At 36.2% G+C, this 15,558-nt stretch overlaps 1 protein-coding gene across 1 annotated transcript; it reads right to left on the reverse strand.

Moving 5' to 3' along the window:
- Positions 1 to 335: 335 nt before the first annotated feature.
- On the reverse strand, positions 336 to 4,552 carry LOC148215789 (vomeronasal type-2 receptor 26-like). The gene is made up of 4 exons (XM_088142789.1): positions 3,743 to 4,552; positions 2,165 to 2,392; positions 1,537 to 1,663; positions 336 to 1,237 (listed from the first exon to the last, which is right to left on the reverse strand). The coding sequence occupies exons 1-4, from the start codon at positions 3,887 to 3,889 to the stop codon at positions 336 to 338; spliced, it is 1,404 nt and encodes a 467-aa protein (XP_087998915.1). The 5' UTR covers positions 3,890 to 4,552.
- Between the last annotated feature and the right edge of the window lie 11,006 nt (positions 4,553 to 15,558).

Raw genomic sequence — 15,558 nt, forward strand, 5'->3', positions numbered from 1 at the left:
ATTGTTGATCAAATTCATTCTTCTTCTTTCTTACTCATTTTTCATATCTTCTGCAAAAGCCTTTATTTCAATATTTGCATATTATTGTGCAACCAGGCCATCCATTCTTTGATGTTGAAAAGCATCCCCTTTTAAGGACTTCTTTTCTCCATACAGTGCTTTGTGTATGGATGGACTTAAATTAAGGTCACTGAGTTTTTTTCAAATTTCTTCAAGGAAGATTAATATTCAAAGAAATATTTTAACACATATTTTAATATACAAAGAAAGAAATTAAAAAAATACTTCAGAAATAATCGAAATATGTTTCATTATATATGAATACAAAAAGAGAGTCACTTTTCTTTCCTTATTAAATGTTCCTTCTTGTTCATTTCAGGCCTCAATAAAATGATATAGCATTTGGGGGAAAATATACATCCCAATAAGCCAGCACTGGAGGATAAGATGGAAAAGATCTCCACAGCTACCATGGATTTTCCTTTGGTGCTCAGGTAGGTTGGAACAAAGGACAGCCAAACACTGCAAAAGACCAACATGCTGAAAGTGATAAACTTGGCCTCGTTGAAACTGTTGGGCAACTTCCTGGCTTGGAAAGCCACGTTAAAGCTGACACTAGCTAGGAAACCCATGTAACCCAGGACACAGTAAAGCATGATCACTGAGCCCTTATTGCATTCCATTATGATTTCCCCCTTCAGTGAGTGCAGGTCTGCATCTGGGAAAGGAGGAGAGGTACTCAGCCACACTATGCAAATTCCCACCTGGATGAAGGAACCCAAAAGGACAATAGAATTGGCCAATCCCTTCCCTACCCATTTCCTCATTCCAGAGCCTGGTTTGGTTGCCATGAAGGCCAAAATCACAGTCATGGTTTTTGCCAATACAGAAGAAAGGGCCCCTGAGAAGATAATGCCAAAAGTTGTTTGCCGGAGAAGGCAGGTCATCTTTTCAGGTCTTCCGATAAAGAGGAAGGAGCAGAGGAAGCAGAGTAGAAGGGAGAAGAGGAGGATACCAGTGAGGCTCCTGTTGTTGGCTCGGACTATAGGAGTCTCTCGATACATCCAAAAGATTCCAAGCACAAAGGTTGTAAGCACAGAGAAAAAAAGAGCCAGTATAATAAAAAGGATTCCTAAAGGTTCTTCATAAGAGAGATAGATCCATACTTTGGGAATACATTGACTGTGAATCTTGTTGGGATACTGATCTTCCGGACATTTCATGCAGGCATCCATATCTGAAAAAAGAGAACTCTTTCAATATATCAAAACTTCTTTCAAAATGTATGGTATCTGAGCAATTTTGGTCCATTTTAGATATTTGATGAAAACGGGATAGAGATTCTCCTTTTTCTTTAATGCATAAAGATGTAGCTATCTCATATATTACATTGACACCTGAGATCAATCATTCATTAATTTAATCAGACTACAATTATTTTTGCTATTGTTTATCTTGTTGTAGTTAAATAAATAAGAACACTGGGCTGAATTTTTTCTGGTCAGTTAGCCAAACTGACTACTATCTTTCTCCTACCTATTTTGTCAGAAATCTGCCCTTCTGGACATCGCACACAATCATAGCAGCAAAATTTCTCTCCTTCTTTCTTTTTTCTGCTGTAACCTGGATTGCAGTGGTCATTGCACACAGAGAGTGGCAGCACCTAAACAGAAACAGAAATGGAAAAACAACAACAACAGGGAAATAATATGCCATATATTGTTGAGGGGAGGGAATTGGGATGGGTTGAGCAATATTATCGAAGTAATCCTTATACATTTCCCATGCCCCTGAAAATAGGCAGCCTTAAGGGCTGTTGAAATTTTACTACCTAGACCTTAAGAATGGCAGAAACTCATGCTTTTACAAAATCTGACTCTATTTTGATTGGCCCTCACTGATATATATAGAGAGATAGAGAGAGAGAGAGATATAGATATAGATATATAGTTGAAAGTATGTCTTTTAATCTGCCCTGGATAAAGTCTTATTAATGCATAGTAGAATATACTGTATAAAATGGAATATTACACTTCAGCACATGGAGGCTCAAGAACTTTAAACATCAAAATTTAGACTTTTTCAATCACTGTCCAGAATTTGGGAATTGTTTCAAAAGACATGTTGCCTTTGTTTTAGCTTAGACACTGCAGCTTCTTCTCACCTGGTTAAAGCTTCTGTGCCATACAATTTGATGGTCGTTGAGAGTTAATTCTCTGCCTGGTGAAGCCTGAGGTTCCAATGTTCCAACCTTGACACGAGCGAAGGAATTATTGGAGAAAGTCACCCAGTTGATAACGTCAAAACCCGTAATTGATTCTCTGTTTTCATCAAAACTAATAGTGTCCCCCATACTGTTGTTGAATAACATGTTCTTTAAGAAATGATGAAACTAGGTAAAGAAGAAGAAGAAGAAGAAGAAGAAGAAGAAGAAGAAGAAGAAGAAGAAGAAGAAGAAGAAGAAGAAGAAGAAGAAGAAGAAGAAGAAGAAGAAGAAGAAGATGCAAGAAAAGGATAGTGAGATCTTGAAATGAGATCCAGTGAACAAAACTATTTCAAACAGAAACAATCTGCTTTGAGAAATACAGCTGGGATTTTGAGGTATAATAGACAAAATGGCCGCATGTTCCAAAATTACAATCTCTCCTTTTCAGGTAATTCCCATTGAATAAATGAACATGTTTTGGAAGGATATTATCCCTACAAACTTAAAGTGGAGGTTTCACTGTACCTTAGCATTGCATGTGAACCCTTTCTTTCAAAACACTGAAAGTAGGTATTATGCTGTCCAAATTTTTAAAAAGCAGATTTCCTTCAACAAAGGTTGAAGCAAGGACCCCCTCAAAGCTTCCTCACAAAGCAAAGTGGACCCTTCAATTCTAAGAGAGAAAAGGGACAGCCATTGTAATTCTCCATGCTTCGTTTTGTAACCTCTCCTCAGACTTTTCTAGGACTGTGAAAACCCAAACTTTACTTGTTTTTGCAAATGATGAAAGATGCTAGGTTGGACTGCCACTACTCTAGCATTTGGAAAACTTGGAGAAGCTATGAGGAGCCAATAAGAGACCACTGAGTAGTTGGTTACTCAGTTACTCAAGGCAATGCAAATATCTTCTTCAAACAAATCACATGGTCTCCTCTTTATTAATGAATACATTTATAACAGCATTATAGCCAAAATGTTAACCTCCCCACTTTTCTGTTTCAAGCTCAACCTGTACAAACCATGCAGCGTATATCCTATAGCATTGACAAAATGCGTCAAGCCAAAGAATCTGGTACAAGAATGTTCAGGAACAGAAGGGAAATTGTCCCACAAAGATTAGTTTAAGCCAGGATTGAATAATCTCCAGTTTATGGCTTAGCCTTCATCCCAATTTTTGTGACACCCAAGATAATGAGACTGAAATTATTTGCCATGCTAGCAATCTTCAGTGACATGGATGTGATCCAATCTAAGTTTTAGGCCAAAGTGAAGTTTGGAAGATTTATTTTTACTCATTTTGCCTCCTAGGTCTCCCCAATATCACATCAGTAAGGCTTCATATGCTAATGTCTTCCACTTCTACAACATCAGTGTATATCTAGGCATATTTCCTACTCCTTTTGGATGTGAGAATAAATTAATATATAAAAGGACACCTCTTATCGAAAGCAACAGTGCCTGCCATGATTTTACATTATGATATACCAATTGCCTTTCTATGGTTGCTGTTGCTATTGTTGTGGATATATTAAGTACCTGCCATGGTTTTACATTATGAAATGCCAACCTCTCTGCTCCTAGAAATCTTCTACTCCTGGGTCTGGACATGTATAAAGCCTGCAAGGAACGTGCCACAATATGGACAGCATTGTAGATGTTGTAGCTATGACCACTCATGTTCATTTCAAAAAATGTACTAGGCAGGCTCTCTAATTTCTCATCCCCGGTGCACAATAATTGGTTATCTTCATTTACACTGGAAATGTGTAATGGGCAGTCAAATGCCTGCTCCTAAAAATTCTGAATGAAATTGTCTTCTTTTGCCCAGGATGGCCTTACAGTGTGAACAAATTCTTGGAATCCAGCTGGTTCTTTTGAGTGAGCTGTGAATGATAGGGCACCATGGAGACTCTGAATATCCCAAAGTCTCTGCATGGACAGTGATTCAAAATTCCAATGAGATGTAACAATCCACACTTTACCCAAAGGTGGCAATAAACTCAAAGATGCTGCAATGATGATCACTCTCAGATTTTGCAGTGATGGATAGGCTCCATATACAAAGCATACATGAACTTTTTGATCCAGAAAAAGTTGATCATATCTTAACTCCATTAAAATCAACTGTATATAATCATCCAGATATGTCCTCTGGGGTGTTCTGAGTATGAAAGCATAACAAATGTTGTTTTGGGAAAGCAGCGGTACAATTTTCTGCAAAAACATATCCCCATAATCATCATCCACAGCCAAGAGCCCAATCCATGTCCATCCAAAATGCTGAAGTAATCGGATAACCCCAATGTATTGATGGACTTCATTTGGGACCATTTGGTACAAGAATGGAAAAAAAGTTTTGCTACCATATACTGGTGTAAATGTTCCATAAGCAAGCTGAAAGGAAATATATACCAAATAATCAGAGAGAGAACATTAACTACTGTTCATTTTTAAATGAAAACTAAATTTTTATCTCTCTTCGTGGATTTTTTTTTTTTTTAGTTTTACTTTTAGGTCAAAGTCCATCAGAGTTGGGTGGCTATAATAAATTTAAATAACTAAATATATCTGACGCAGAATAAGGCTACTCAATTTTCCTTAAAATTAGACACCGCATATAGCATCTTTTAGATCAGCTACAAAGATTGTCACTGTTTAAATGTACCATTCTGATAGATTCTAAGATCATATTTGACCACCTGAGAGGTGATGGATTGGCTTGGAAAGAGACAGTGTCCTGTTTTGCAGTGGCCTAACCAGTATGGAACAAATTGCAAACAGGTGTTTGCCATCCTTCACCACTTTTGAGGGGACTGCAAAGAGTCTCCAGGTTTTAAATATTTAATTATCACTATCATTTATTCATATTTATATTTATTGAATATACGATACTGTATTCTCCTTCTCTTGTGAAAGTTTTAACTCTGAAAACAGCCTCAAGTTCTTTTAACAAATTAAACAATATAAAATCATTTTCTAGGAAGCCATCTCAAGGCCCTACCTGTGGAATCTTGTAGTTGGCAAGAATGGTGGCCATGATTGATGAGACTTCTGTGAAACGTCCTCCTATGAAAGCAATAATTTTTTTATTTGGATCACAGGTGAAGTTGGGGACAAATTTATGATGTGTACAAAGTAGGCTCACTGTAGCCTTATAGGTTATCCTTGCAGCAAAATAGTTGTCCACAATGTGGAAACCCAAAGTGATGTTTGGTAAGAGTTCGGGATTCTTGTTGATCTCTTTTACAGCAAAAACCAAAGCAAGGATTTGCTGATATACCTTCGGCACAGAACTGCAATAAAATTTCAAACTTAATAAAATGATATGAAGAGTCCATTTCTATCCTTCTATGCTGGATGTCTGAAGTAATTTGGAGGAAGCAACACTTTGATTTTGCCTAAATTGGCAAATAGTTTGGGTCAGTCCATGAGAAAGGATGGTTGGTTTGCTTCATCTCCTGCAATAACTCTCTTTGGAAAGAAAGAGGATACAGCCCAAAACTGACAAATCAATTAATTAATCAAAACACATTTTAAATTCTTATTAAACTTTGAAGAATGGGAAACTTGCCATGAATCCATTTCCAAACTTTTCTCTTCCTCTGTATTATAAAGACTTATTATTTCTGGTTGAAAATATATACATTAAACATTTGAATCGGGCTGTATTTATACGCAATAAAATGAAGCAAATCAGAAAAGTGTAATACGTAGCAAATAGTGCATTTAACAGTGGCTTATTCTACACATTGTGATAAGACTTGTTTTGCTGCTACAGTTGGCAAATTTACAAATTATCCTAAACAAGCAATCATGGTTTATAAATCACAAAGGCTGCATTTAAAAACCATCTAAGTGAAAATCAGAGGAATCACATAAGGATTTAGTGCAGTGTGTAAAGCCAGATGGAGTTTTCTACTCAGTAGACATACTTAAAAGAGAGAGCAAACTAATCAAAAGACAATTCCCAATGACTTTGGGATTATGAAATTTTTCAAAGACTTATCACTTTATAACCCTGTTGCTTAATTTTTTTCCTCATTCTTTTGCACTCAGTGGTCTAAACAAAAATAGAATTCCTTACACCACTTGATTGATCGCCATCCGAGAGGGCTCTTCTGTGAAGGAAGCGCTGTTGTAAACGAAGAAGGCTTGAGTGGCAATTGCCCCAAAGATAACATCTCCTGGCTGAGCGAATTGATGGGGTATAGGAAGTGGGTCATCCGGTATGCTACAGTTGATGGCCTGTGTCTTGTATATAATACAGAATAGTAACACAAAGGGCAACATTGCTGTCACTCCAAACCCTGGGCAAGTCAGTCTCTCTCAACCCTATGAAGAAGACGGCAATGGCAAACCGCATTCTGAAAACAGCAGGGAGTAATCCAGGCAGTTGCCAGGAGCCAAAAACTGACTAAAAAAAAATTCGATTGGCTGCTTTGAGATGCTCACTTCTCTGTTTGAAGGATAAAAATGGAATCATTTTTCCCATCATCATTAAATTTAATTAATTTAAAACTCTGCCCTGCTGACCTTGTTTTACAGTTAATAAGGCTTTTGTTTGTTCTTTCAGTGGGGCAAAGAGAAAGTCCACTGTCTAAAGCACTGTAAACTTACAACACACACACATAGAGTTTGCATCTCCCAAAGTATATTTTCTCATTTACCAGAATTAGAATAAGATAAGGAGAATAGGAAGGAAAGAAAATATACTTCTAAAGACCATAAGAGAATGAACTAGAGATAAGGCATCCTGAAATGTAATGTGAGGGTCAGAATGGGAAGGCTTCACATGACAGCTCTGTATTAATAGTTCAGTAATTAATGTTATAAACATATTCTAATCATTGGACTATTTAAAAGAATCTAAAGAGTTTCTATTAGGTCTTGTGTGCATTTTCCAGGAATGTGATCAGTCGTGATAAAACAGAACCTATAATTTTGACAATGGTTGGGAAAAAACTCAAGTTCTCCTCCAATCTCTCCTGAGAAAACAGCTAGAAGTGTGTATTTAATTACTGTCATTTGCTTTGACTTCTATCACATAAAAGTAGCATGAAACCTTTCTGTAAATGTCAGAGAAAATATTCAATTCAGCCTTAGCCAAAAAATACATAAATGGTATTCATCAAATACAAAAACAATAATGGGATCAGCAATGAAAATTTATTTTAAAGGAACACTTTTGCCATTGTCCTATTCGGGGTGTTTGTGTGTGTGTGTTGGGGGGGGGGATATATTTACTCTCCAGTCTAACCTATAGCCCTGTGATTCCCTGGTGCTCTCCCATCTAAACACTAACCCCAGGAGGGCTCAAAAAAAAAAAAAAATCAATATGGCAGCAGTAATCAAAGCCCTGCTCCTTTCTCTATCCTTCTCTCTCTACACCCTGAATTAGATCTGGGATATGTACAGAGGTTTGGAGGATTAATAATACTCCACTCCACTTGTGGTAGTGGAGTATTCAGAAAGAATGACATTCATAAAGAAATAAATTATGATCTTCCCGTTAGATATTTAAGATTAACTCATTCCCTATTGCCTAGACAAATATCTTAATCAGAGCATGGACTGGTGTTTTAAGTGATCAGTATCAGTGCCTTCTCTGGTCAGGGTAAAAAACAATAAAGGCTTTTTTTAAAACACTGGAAGCCTTAAATGGACTTTTTGCTGAAAAAAGGAAAGACTGAACTTTATGGATTTGGGGATTAAAAATGATTAAAGAGGGAGGAGAACATGTAAGATGGCAATTACTCGATAGAAAGAAGGGTGGAAATTATAATTCTGTTTTCTTTCTTTTCTTCACTTTTCTTTTTTCTTCTCGTCTTTTTTTTTATTATAAAACTTTTATTGTATTGAACATCCTAATAAAATATATTTTTTTAAAGTATCAATGGCTTCTCTGGACCATCAACTTTAATTTGGGCATGAGACATGTTGGGCACCACATTAACATCCTTCACTCTGTCATTTTCGGTGCACAATGCACTAGCTGCTATGAGTCTGTCATATGCTCATTCCCCTTCTAGGGTGCTTCCTCTATTCTTTGCTATTCATGGAACACTTTTACGTTGTGACCTGTTCTTTAGGAAGAACAAGTTTTACCATTCCTGTCCTCAGGGGGAGTCACTTCAGTGATGGCAAAAACCTTACTTGTGGCTTTTGCTTTCAACAGGAAATGGTGATCAAAGAAACTGGTGAAAGTTGTGCTTCTTAGGTGAAATCTGATTCAAGCCAGCATTTTGGATAGCACTCATTATGTTACCTATTCTGCAGAACAGAATGGTTTGGCACATCATTATATAATCTATTTTTTCCTTATCTCCATATAAAGATGATGCTTTGAGGGCTACAGCCAGATTGGCCTGGTTTGCAGCTGTTTCTAAGAAGAAATGTGTGCACAGCGGTGTCTGGCAACACAATCTCAAATAACCATATGTTTGTACTTTCTCTTACTTTGTTTTACCCTGATTGTTTTCACTTTTTGATTTTATGTTTGCAGCTTGTTTTTTTATGGCATATATTATATACAAATAATATTTGCTTGTGTGTTAAAGTGTAATAGTAGTTTAATGCCAGTGATGAGGATGTCCTTTCCAGAAGGCACCAAGCTTGCCAGGTAGCTAGGCCAGGTCTCCTGCAACCCCAAAATCCCAGGATCAGAGTCATCAGGACACAAGGCTTTGGCACCCCAGAAGAACAAGTGGAAAAGTTATTTTATTTTTAGTAATGTTTTCAGAATTCCTATTTTTAAATTGAAGTACAATTTTTTATATTGTTTATATTGTTTCAGCCAACATCTCTATGGACTCCTTGCTTGACACTTTGGAAGCTGTTGTGCCAGCCTTTCCTCATAGTTTATTTATAAAATGAATTAATAATTCACAGTAAAAGAGATACAAGAAGGACACTTCAAAATATATAATTAGATACCCTTTAAGGTATCCAGCTGATACCTGGCAGAACTGAAGGTCTCCAGTTTCTATCATCCCTGATTTTTTTTTTTACCTCATTCTGGCCAAAAATGAAGCCTCTTCAGGTATTTTGATATTTCCTCATTATGCCACTCTCCAACTTGAGCAAGGAATGTCTCGAAGAGAGATTGTGGCCTGAAGGCTGATGATCAATTATTGGCTAAAGTTTCAGTTCTTCCCCACTGCCCTATTACCCTTGAATTAGCAGAAGACTATTCTCCTATGGACTCTCAGACAAGTAACTTCTTACACTGGGGTATGAAAAGGTCACACAAGTACTCTTTTAAAGGATAGATGATATGGAGTACCAACTGGAGATCAATAGATGCCATATAACAGCAGAATCCAGATCCGAGGTTGCCATCAAATCTCACATCTGAAACTTAAATCAAACCTACTTCATTTCTCACATTCCAATTGATATTGAATCAGGACTGATTTCCACACATGTAGTCATTTCCTGTTGGCAACCATGTTATGATATCACTCTTGTGATGTAGGCTGCAATCTGAGGAAGAGAAAGGGAAGTGAATCTCAAGTGCCAAATAGCACATTTGTTAGGCTAGAAAACAAAATTGATGAAGTTATTTCAGAGTCCAGGGGTGGTATGATACATATATTGAAGGAAGATTCTTTCCCCACAATTTCCATTACATCTTCTGAAGATACATATTAGGACAAGACTAGCATAAAGGTTAAATCCCCACCCCATTCATGGCATGGCTCCTCATTCTGTCTCTTAGTTTTCACAAAACAATTATTTTTTCCCTGTTAACACCATTATCGTCAGGCTCCAACAAACCTTAGTAGATATTCTTGTATGTTTAAGGTTGAGTGCTTGAAATTGCTTGAAGTCTCTCAGAAGATGGCAGACTGATGCACCTCCACAAACAGTGGATATAACTCTGTGGCAAAGACCAACAGCCGGGCATTAACTTCTCCCAATAAGGAAAAGCTGGGAGATTACCCACTTGTGCTCTGAAAGTCTGCTCCTTGCGAGGAGACCTGCAAGATCCAAAGAGATTCTGCGAGCTTCTCATGAGTTTGACATCAGAAGCCACAGAAGTGACAGCAAGCTCATAGCCACAGCAGAGCCTGCAAAAGGACACTGGGTTTGCAAAAGTCCCCAATTTCTTAAACACATTTGGAAGACAATTATTTGAAAGTTAAAGAGAGATCTTCAATGCAGCAGAGCAATTAATCCACCTGGTGAGTGATCCTTCATCCCAGATTAAAGATAAGAGCAAAGGAACAATTTAAAGGATTTAGAAATAATTAAAGGAAAAAAGCTTGCCAAAAGTTTAAATTAAGAAAGTTTAAAATGCAGTAAGGGGCAGTTGAATTTGGATTTACTGATTTTAACGTATTTTTAAAACATGTAAAAATTAATATATATCTCTGTGGGAAAGAGTTTTATTTGGAATAACTGGGGACAATGATTGGACAGTATCGCAAAACAAAAGGTAAGGGAAAGTTGCTAAAGGCCATCTGACTATAGAAGTGTGGTGTGCTGAATGGGACTAAAGAATTAACAGTTTATAGAGCAAGGGGGAAAAGGCCCTCTTTTACTTTTATTTCCCCTTTCTGGATTGAAATGGCTATTATGAAAAGTAGTGAAACTTGCAGAAATGACAGAAAAGGTTATTACACTTGAGGAATTCCAAACTATCTTTGAGGAATTGGGAAAGAATGTTACTGCTACAATAACAGCATTTAAAAGAGATCTGAAAGAAGAGATGAAAGAAGAGATGGGAAATAACTTTGAAGACTCTGCAGGACAACTGAGTGGAAAGGAGAAACAAATTAATGTCAAGATGGAAATTTGGAAAATAAAATAGAAATAATAAACAAAGAGAAAATACAAATATTAAGTCAAGAGATGAAAAATAATGCAGATAATGGATTAATACTGTATTTGCAAGAGAAAGAATCCTGTATAAGACCAAGAGTACTAATAAGGAAAAGATTGAAGTATTTTTTTTTAATTTTTTTAATTACAAAAAAAAGAGAGAGAAAAAATACATAATAGCACTTTAACCTAAAAGTGAAAAAGTACAACAAAAAAAAGTTAATATATCATAATAGTACACAGTTCCAATTCTACATATGCATACCTAATACAAATGTTATTCAAGGACATATATCCTGGTTGTTTTTTCTTTTTTTTAATCAAGTTTATTTTGTATAAATGAGTCCCATATTTTGTTATACTTATCCATACAAAGTCTACATCTGTAGGCAATCCATTCATAAGTAGCAAGTGTAATCAGGTCTTCAATCCATTGACTAAATGGAGCCATACCTTTATCTTCCCAATATTGCAATATCAGTCTTTTGGCCATAGTAAGGACATGGAGAATCCATTTATGTTGTCCAGTTGTCAAGTTTCATGTGCTAGGTATATAGTTCAAAAGAATATTATCTTCTGAAAAACTTAGCTTTTGTTGCACAATCATATTTATATAGTCCACTACTTTCTCCCAAAATTTAATAAGCATAGGACAGTGTAAAAACTTATGCTTTAAAGAGGCATTGTGCTTACTACTTCTCCAGCAAAATGCTGTTTTTGACAGTCCTTTTCTATACTTATATGGAGTCCAATAAATTCTAAATATTATTTTTTTATTGTATAAGTCATAATTTAAAGTCCATTGACACTCTTGGTATAGAAGTTGAGACACTCTCCCATTGTCTAGGCAGTATAGAAACCTCTAATTTTTTATTCCACTCATCCGTTAGCATCTGCATATCAAATTTATTTATTGATAAGAAATACCTACACAAACTACTAGTAGGTGTTTTAGTTTTAAAGGATTTAACCAGATGTTCTAATATTTCAGGTGTCTTATAAGGTGAAAATTTGTTGGTTAAAGATGTTGTTAATAAATCTTGTAATTGTAAATATTGCCACTGGGTGACATCTGATAGATGATATTTATCTCTTAACACAGCATACATTAAAAATTTATCTTCATCATCTATCAGTTGGTCCAAAGTCAATATCCCCGCTTCCATCCAGTCTTTCCATATCACCATCTTTTTCCCAATTTTTAAGGTTGGGTTTCCCCATAAAGTCAGTTTGGTATGGGAAAAAGGGTTAAAGTTATATTCTTTGGTATAGACATACCTAAATATTTAATAGATTCAGTACAAATATGGAATTGATATTCCTTAAATGAATGGGTAAGCAAGGCTTCACCTACTGGCATCAATTCTGATTTAGACCTGCTATACAGTATCCTGCTATTTTATTAAAGGTAAATACTCTGTCATTTGCATCAACACTGGAATAGTAGTATGAGGTTTAGAAACAAACAAAAGAATGTCACCTGCAAATAAAATCTATTTATGTTCAGCTGAATTGTGTACTGCTCCATAGATCTCCCTGTGTTGTCTAATAGCTCAAGCCAAGGGTTCCACGCAAATGATAAAGATCAAGGGGGTGAAAGTGGACATACTCGTCTAATTCCTCTAAACAGTGGGAAAGTAGAAAACATACCATTAACCTTTACTTTACATGTGGGCAACTCATATAATATCTTAATCCATGTTATAAATTCCAAAGGAAATCCAAATCTATTCAATATGGCAAACATCTACTGCTTGTGTGTTTTGTCAAAGGCTTTTTCAGCATCTAATGATAAAATTACAAATTAATCTTCGTTTTTATTCAAATCTATTAAATCTACAACTAACCTAATATTGTCTGCTGCTTGCCTAGTTTTTATAAACCCTGCTTGATCATTCTTAATAACAAACAATATCACCTGCTGTAATCTATTTGCCAACACTGCTGTTAGCATCTTTGTATCAACATTAGTCAAAGAGACTGGAAGATAGTTAGCACACTGAATATGATCTTTACCTGCTTTTGGTATAACTTTAATACAAGCCTGATTAAATGCCAGTGATAACATTCCCTTATCAAATATCTCTTCATATACTTGATGAAATTTTGGCACCAAAAGATCTATAAATGTTTTGTACCACTCGATGGGAAATCCATCTAATCCTGGTGTTTTACCATTTGCCATTTTTATGCTTCCCATTCAAAAATTTGGGCACTTGATATCAAAAATTTGTATGCTTTATATGCTTCCCATTCAAAAATTTGGGCACTTGATATTTCTGAATTCAAATCAAAATATTTTAAAGTCTCTACCTGCATTTGTTGTACAAATTCTTTATCAATAATCCATGGCCCAACAGAATCAAACCATACAAAAATAAAATCTGGAATGAATTCCAAAATAAAGATTTTACTTTAATATCCAGTAAAACCATATGAAATCTAAGTGGATTCACAGGGATACAAGTGATTATTTTCATTGATACTGACATTCATATAATGAGTGAAATTATACTGGATGGCTGATTCCATGCTTTGTTGTTGAGAATGTCCCCTTCAAATTTTTTTTTTTTTTTAATTCTCCAAAGTATGTTTTGTGTATTGCTGGAGACCTGGAGCTAAATCAAGGTCCGAGAGTTTTTCCTAGATTCCTTGAAGGAAGACTAAAACACAATGGAATATTTCATTATGCACCACAGAAAAACACAAAAAGAAAGTTACCACATCTGATAGAAAATTAAACATAATGTATTAATCAAGTTGAACAGAACTTGGTGACCAGGAACATGGCCAGGTAGTTCTCTTGGCAACTATGAAATAAACTGAAAATGGTTGGTCACGGTATTTTGAATCAACTCCATTCTGTGAATATTTTTCAGAGGCCACCCTGAATAGAAAGATCAATATGAGATGGCATTCACATAACATGCTAAGACATGACTTGCTTAATAGTTGTTCACTGCTGGCTAGGGAATTCAAGGAGTTGAAGTCTACACATCTTAAAGTTGCTAAGTTTCAGAGACACTGGTTTACTGAATAAAGTAAAGTTGGCTTATGAAGCCATAATCCCTGCTTTACAGAACACAAATCATACAGACCTTTCTTTAAAAGTACATTTATTGTAGTGACTCCAATAAACTAGGGAATTAGACAATAATTCTCCCATCAATTCAAAAGTTTACTACTATACTTCCCACTGAGGTACATTCAATAAATAGCACACAGTCAGTATATACTGTAGCACACATAATAAATCCCTTTAACAATCAAAATCCATCACAATGAAAATAATATAAAATTTCAACTTGCTGAAAAATAAATACTTTACTTTAATATTAAGAATAGATGAACCCTAAGGGGATTTCATGTTTACATGTAATACTTCTTTCAGGTAAGGAATCATATAAATACAGGTGAGTTTCAGAAACTTCTGCATTCCTATAAGGATCCTTCAAATGATATTGGATGGTACCAATAGAGGTGAACATGTATAGCTCAGGGTTGAACTGTGGAGTCCTTGGGGTTCTCTGAGCTTGGTTTATTTTCTTGCAAACATTTCATTACCTGGCTAGGTAACATCTTCAGTGCTAAAATGGGATGGGGTTTGCTCTCTATTTATACGCTGTGGCCTGCCTTGCCAGTGCTGATAGGAGTGGGGGGTTTGTTTTGCTCCTCTGGTGGTTCCTTGATTAGCATATGTTTACTGCTTGATTGTGTGCCTGGTGGTAACCTTTGCTTATCTGAGTGATGATTGCTGGTGATTGATTGCTGGTGAGGCGATCTTCTGGTCTTTTGTCTCTTTTGAACAGTGTGTAGATGCTGTTTTAGCAGCATCTCATTTTAGCACTGAAGATGTTACCTAGCTGGGTAATGAAAGGTTTGCAAGAAAAGAACCAAGCTCAGAGAACCCCGAGGACTCCACAGATATTGGATGGGCTGAATCCATCCTGTCTGTTGAAGAACATCCCTTTCTAAAAAATCATTTTCCTTTCTACCAAAAATCTGCTTCGTTTATGGTCACAGAGTCTTTCCTAGACTCCTTGAAGGGAAACTAATGTACAGTGAAATATTTTCATATAAGAATAAATCTAAGAAACTTTAGGAAGTGGAGTGATCTAAATATGCTGAGTTACGCATTACAACAAAACACAAAAGGAAAGTTACTTTTCTTTCCTTATTAAATGTTCCTTCTTGTTCATCCCAGGCCTCAATAAAATGATATAGCATTTGGGGGAAAATATACATCCCAGTAAGCCAGCGCTGGAGGACAAGATGGAGAAGATCTCCATGGCTACCATGGATTTTCCTTTGGTGCTCAGGTAGGTTGGGACAAAGGACAGCCAAACACTGCAAAAGACCACCATGCTGAACGTGATAAACTTGGCCTCATTGAAACTGTTGGGCAACTTCCTGGCTTGGAAAGCCACATTAAAGCTGACAGTAGCCAGGAAACCCATGTAACCCAGGACACAGTAAAGCATGATCACTGAGCCCTCATTACATTCCATTATGATTTCCCCCGTCAGTGA

Source organism: Python bivittatus, unplaced genomic scaffold, assembly GCF_059951505.1.
Source record: "Python bivittatus isolate LINGU-HERP-01145 unplaced genomic scaffold, Pbiv_v1 ctg000440_np1212, whole genome shotgun sequence".
In the NCBI taxonomy this organism is placed as follows: Eukaryota; Metazoa; Chordata; class Lepidosauria; order Squamata; family Pythonidae; genus Python; species Python bivittatus.

Excerpts from the sequence above, each read along its gene's own strand:
- LOC148215789 (XM_088142789.1), bottom strand. The coding sequence starts at position 3,889 with ATGAACATGAGTGGTCATAGCTACAACATCTACAATGCTGTCCATATT. Across the intron at positions 1,664-2,164 it reads GGCACAGAAGCTTTAACCAG|GTGCTGCCACTCTCTGTGTG; the intron begins GTGAGAAGAAGC and ends GTTTCTGTTTAG. Across the intron at positions 1,238-1,536 it reads GCAGATTTCTGACAAAATAG|ATATGGATGCCTGCATGAAA; the intron begins GTAGGAGAAAGA and ends CTCTTTTTTCAG.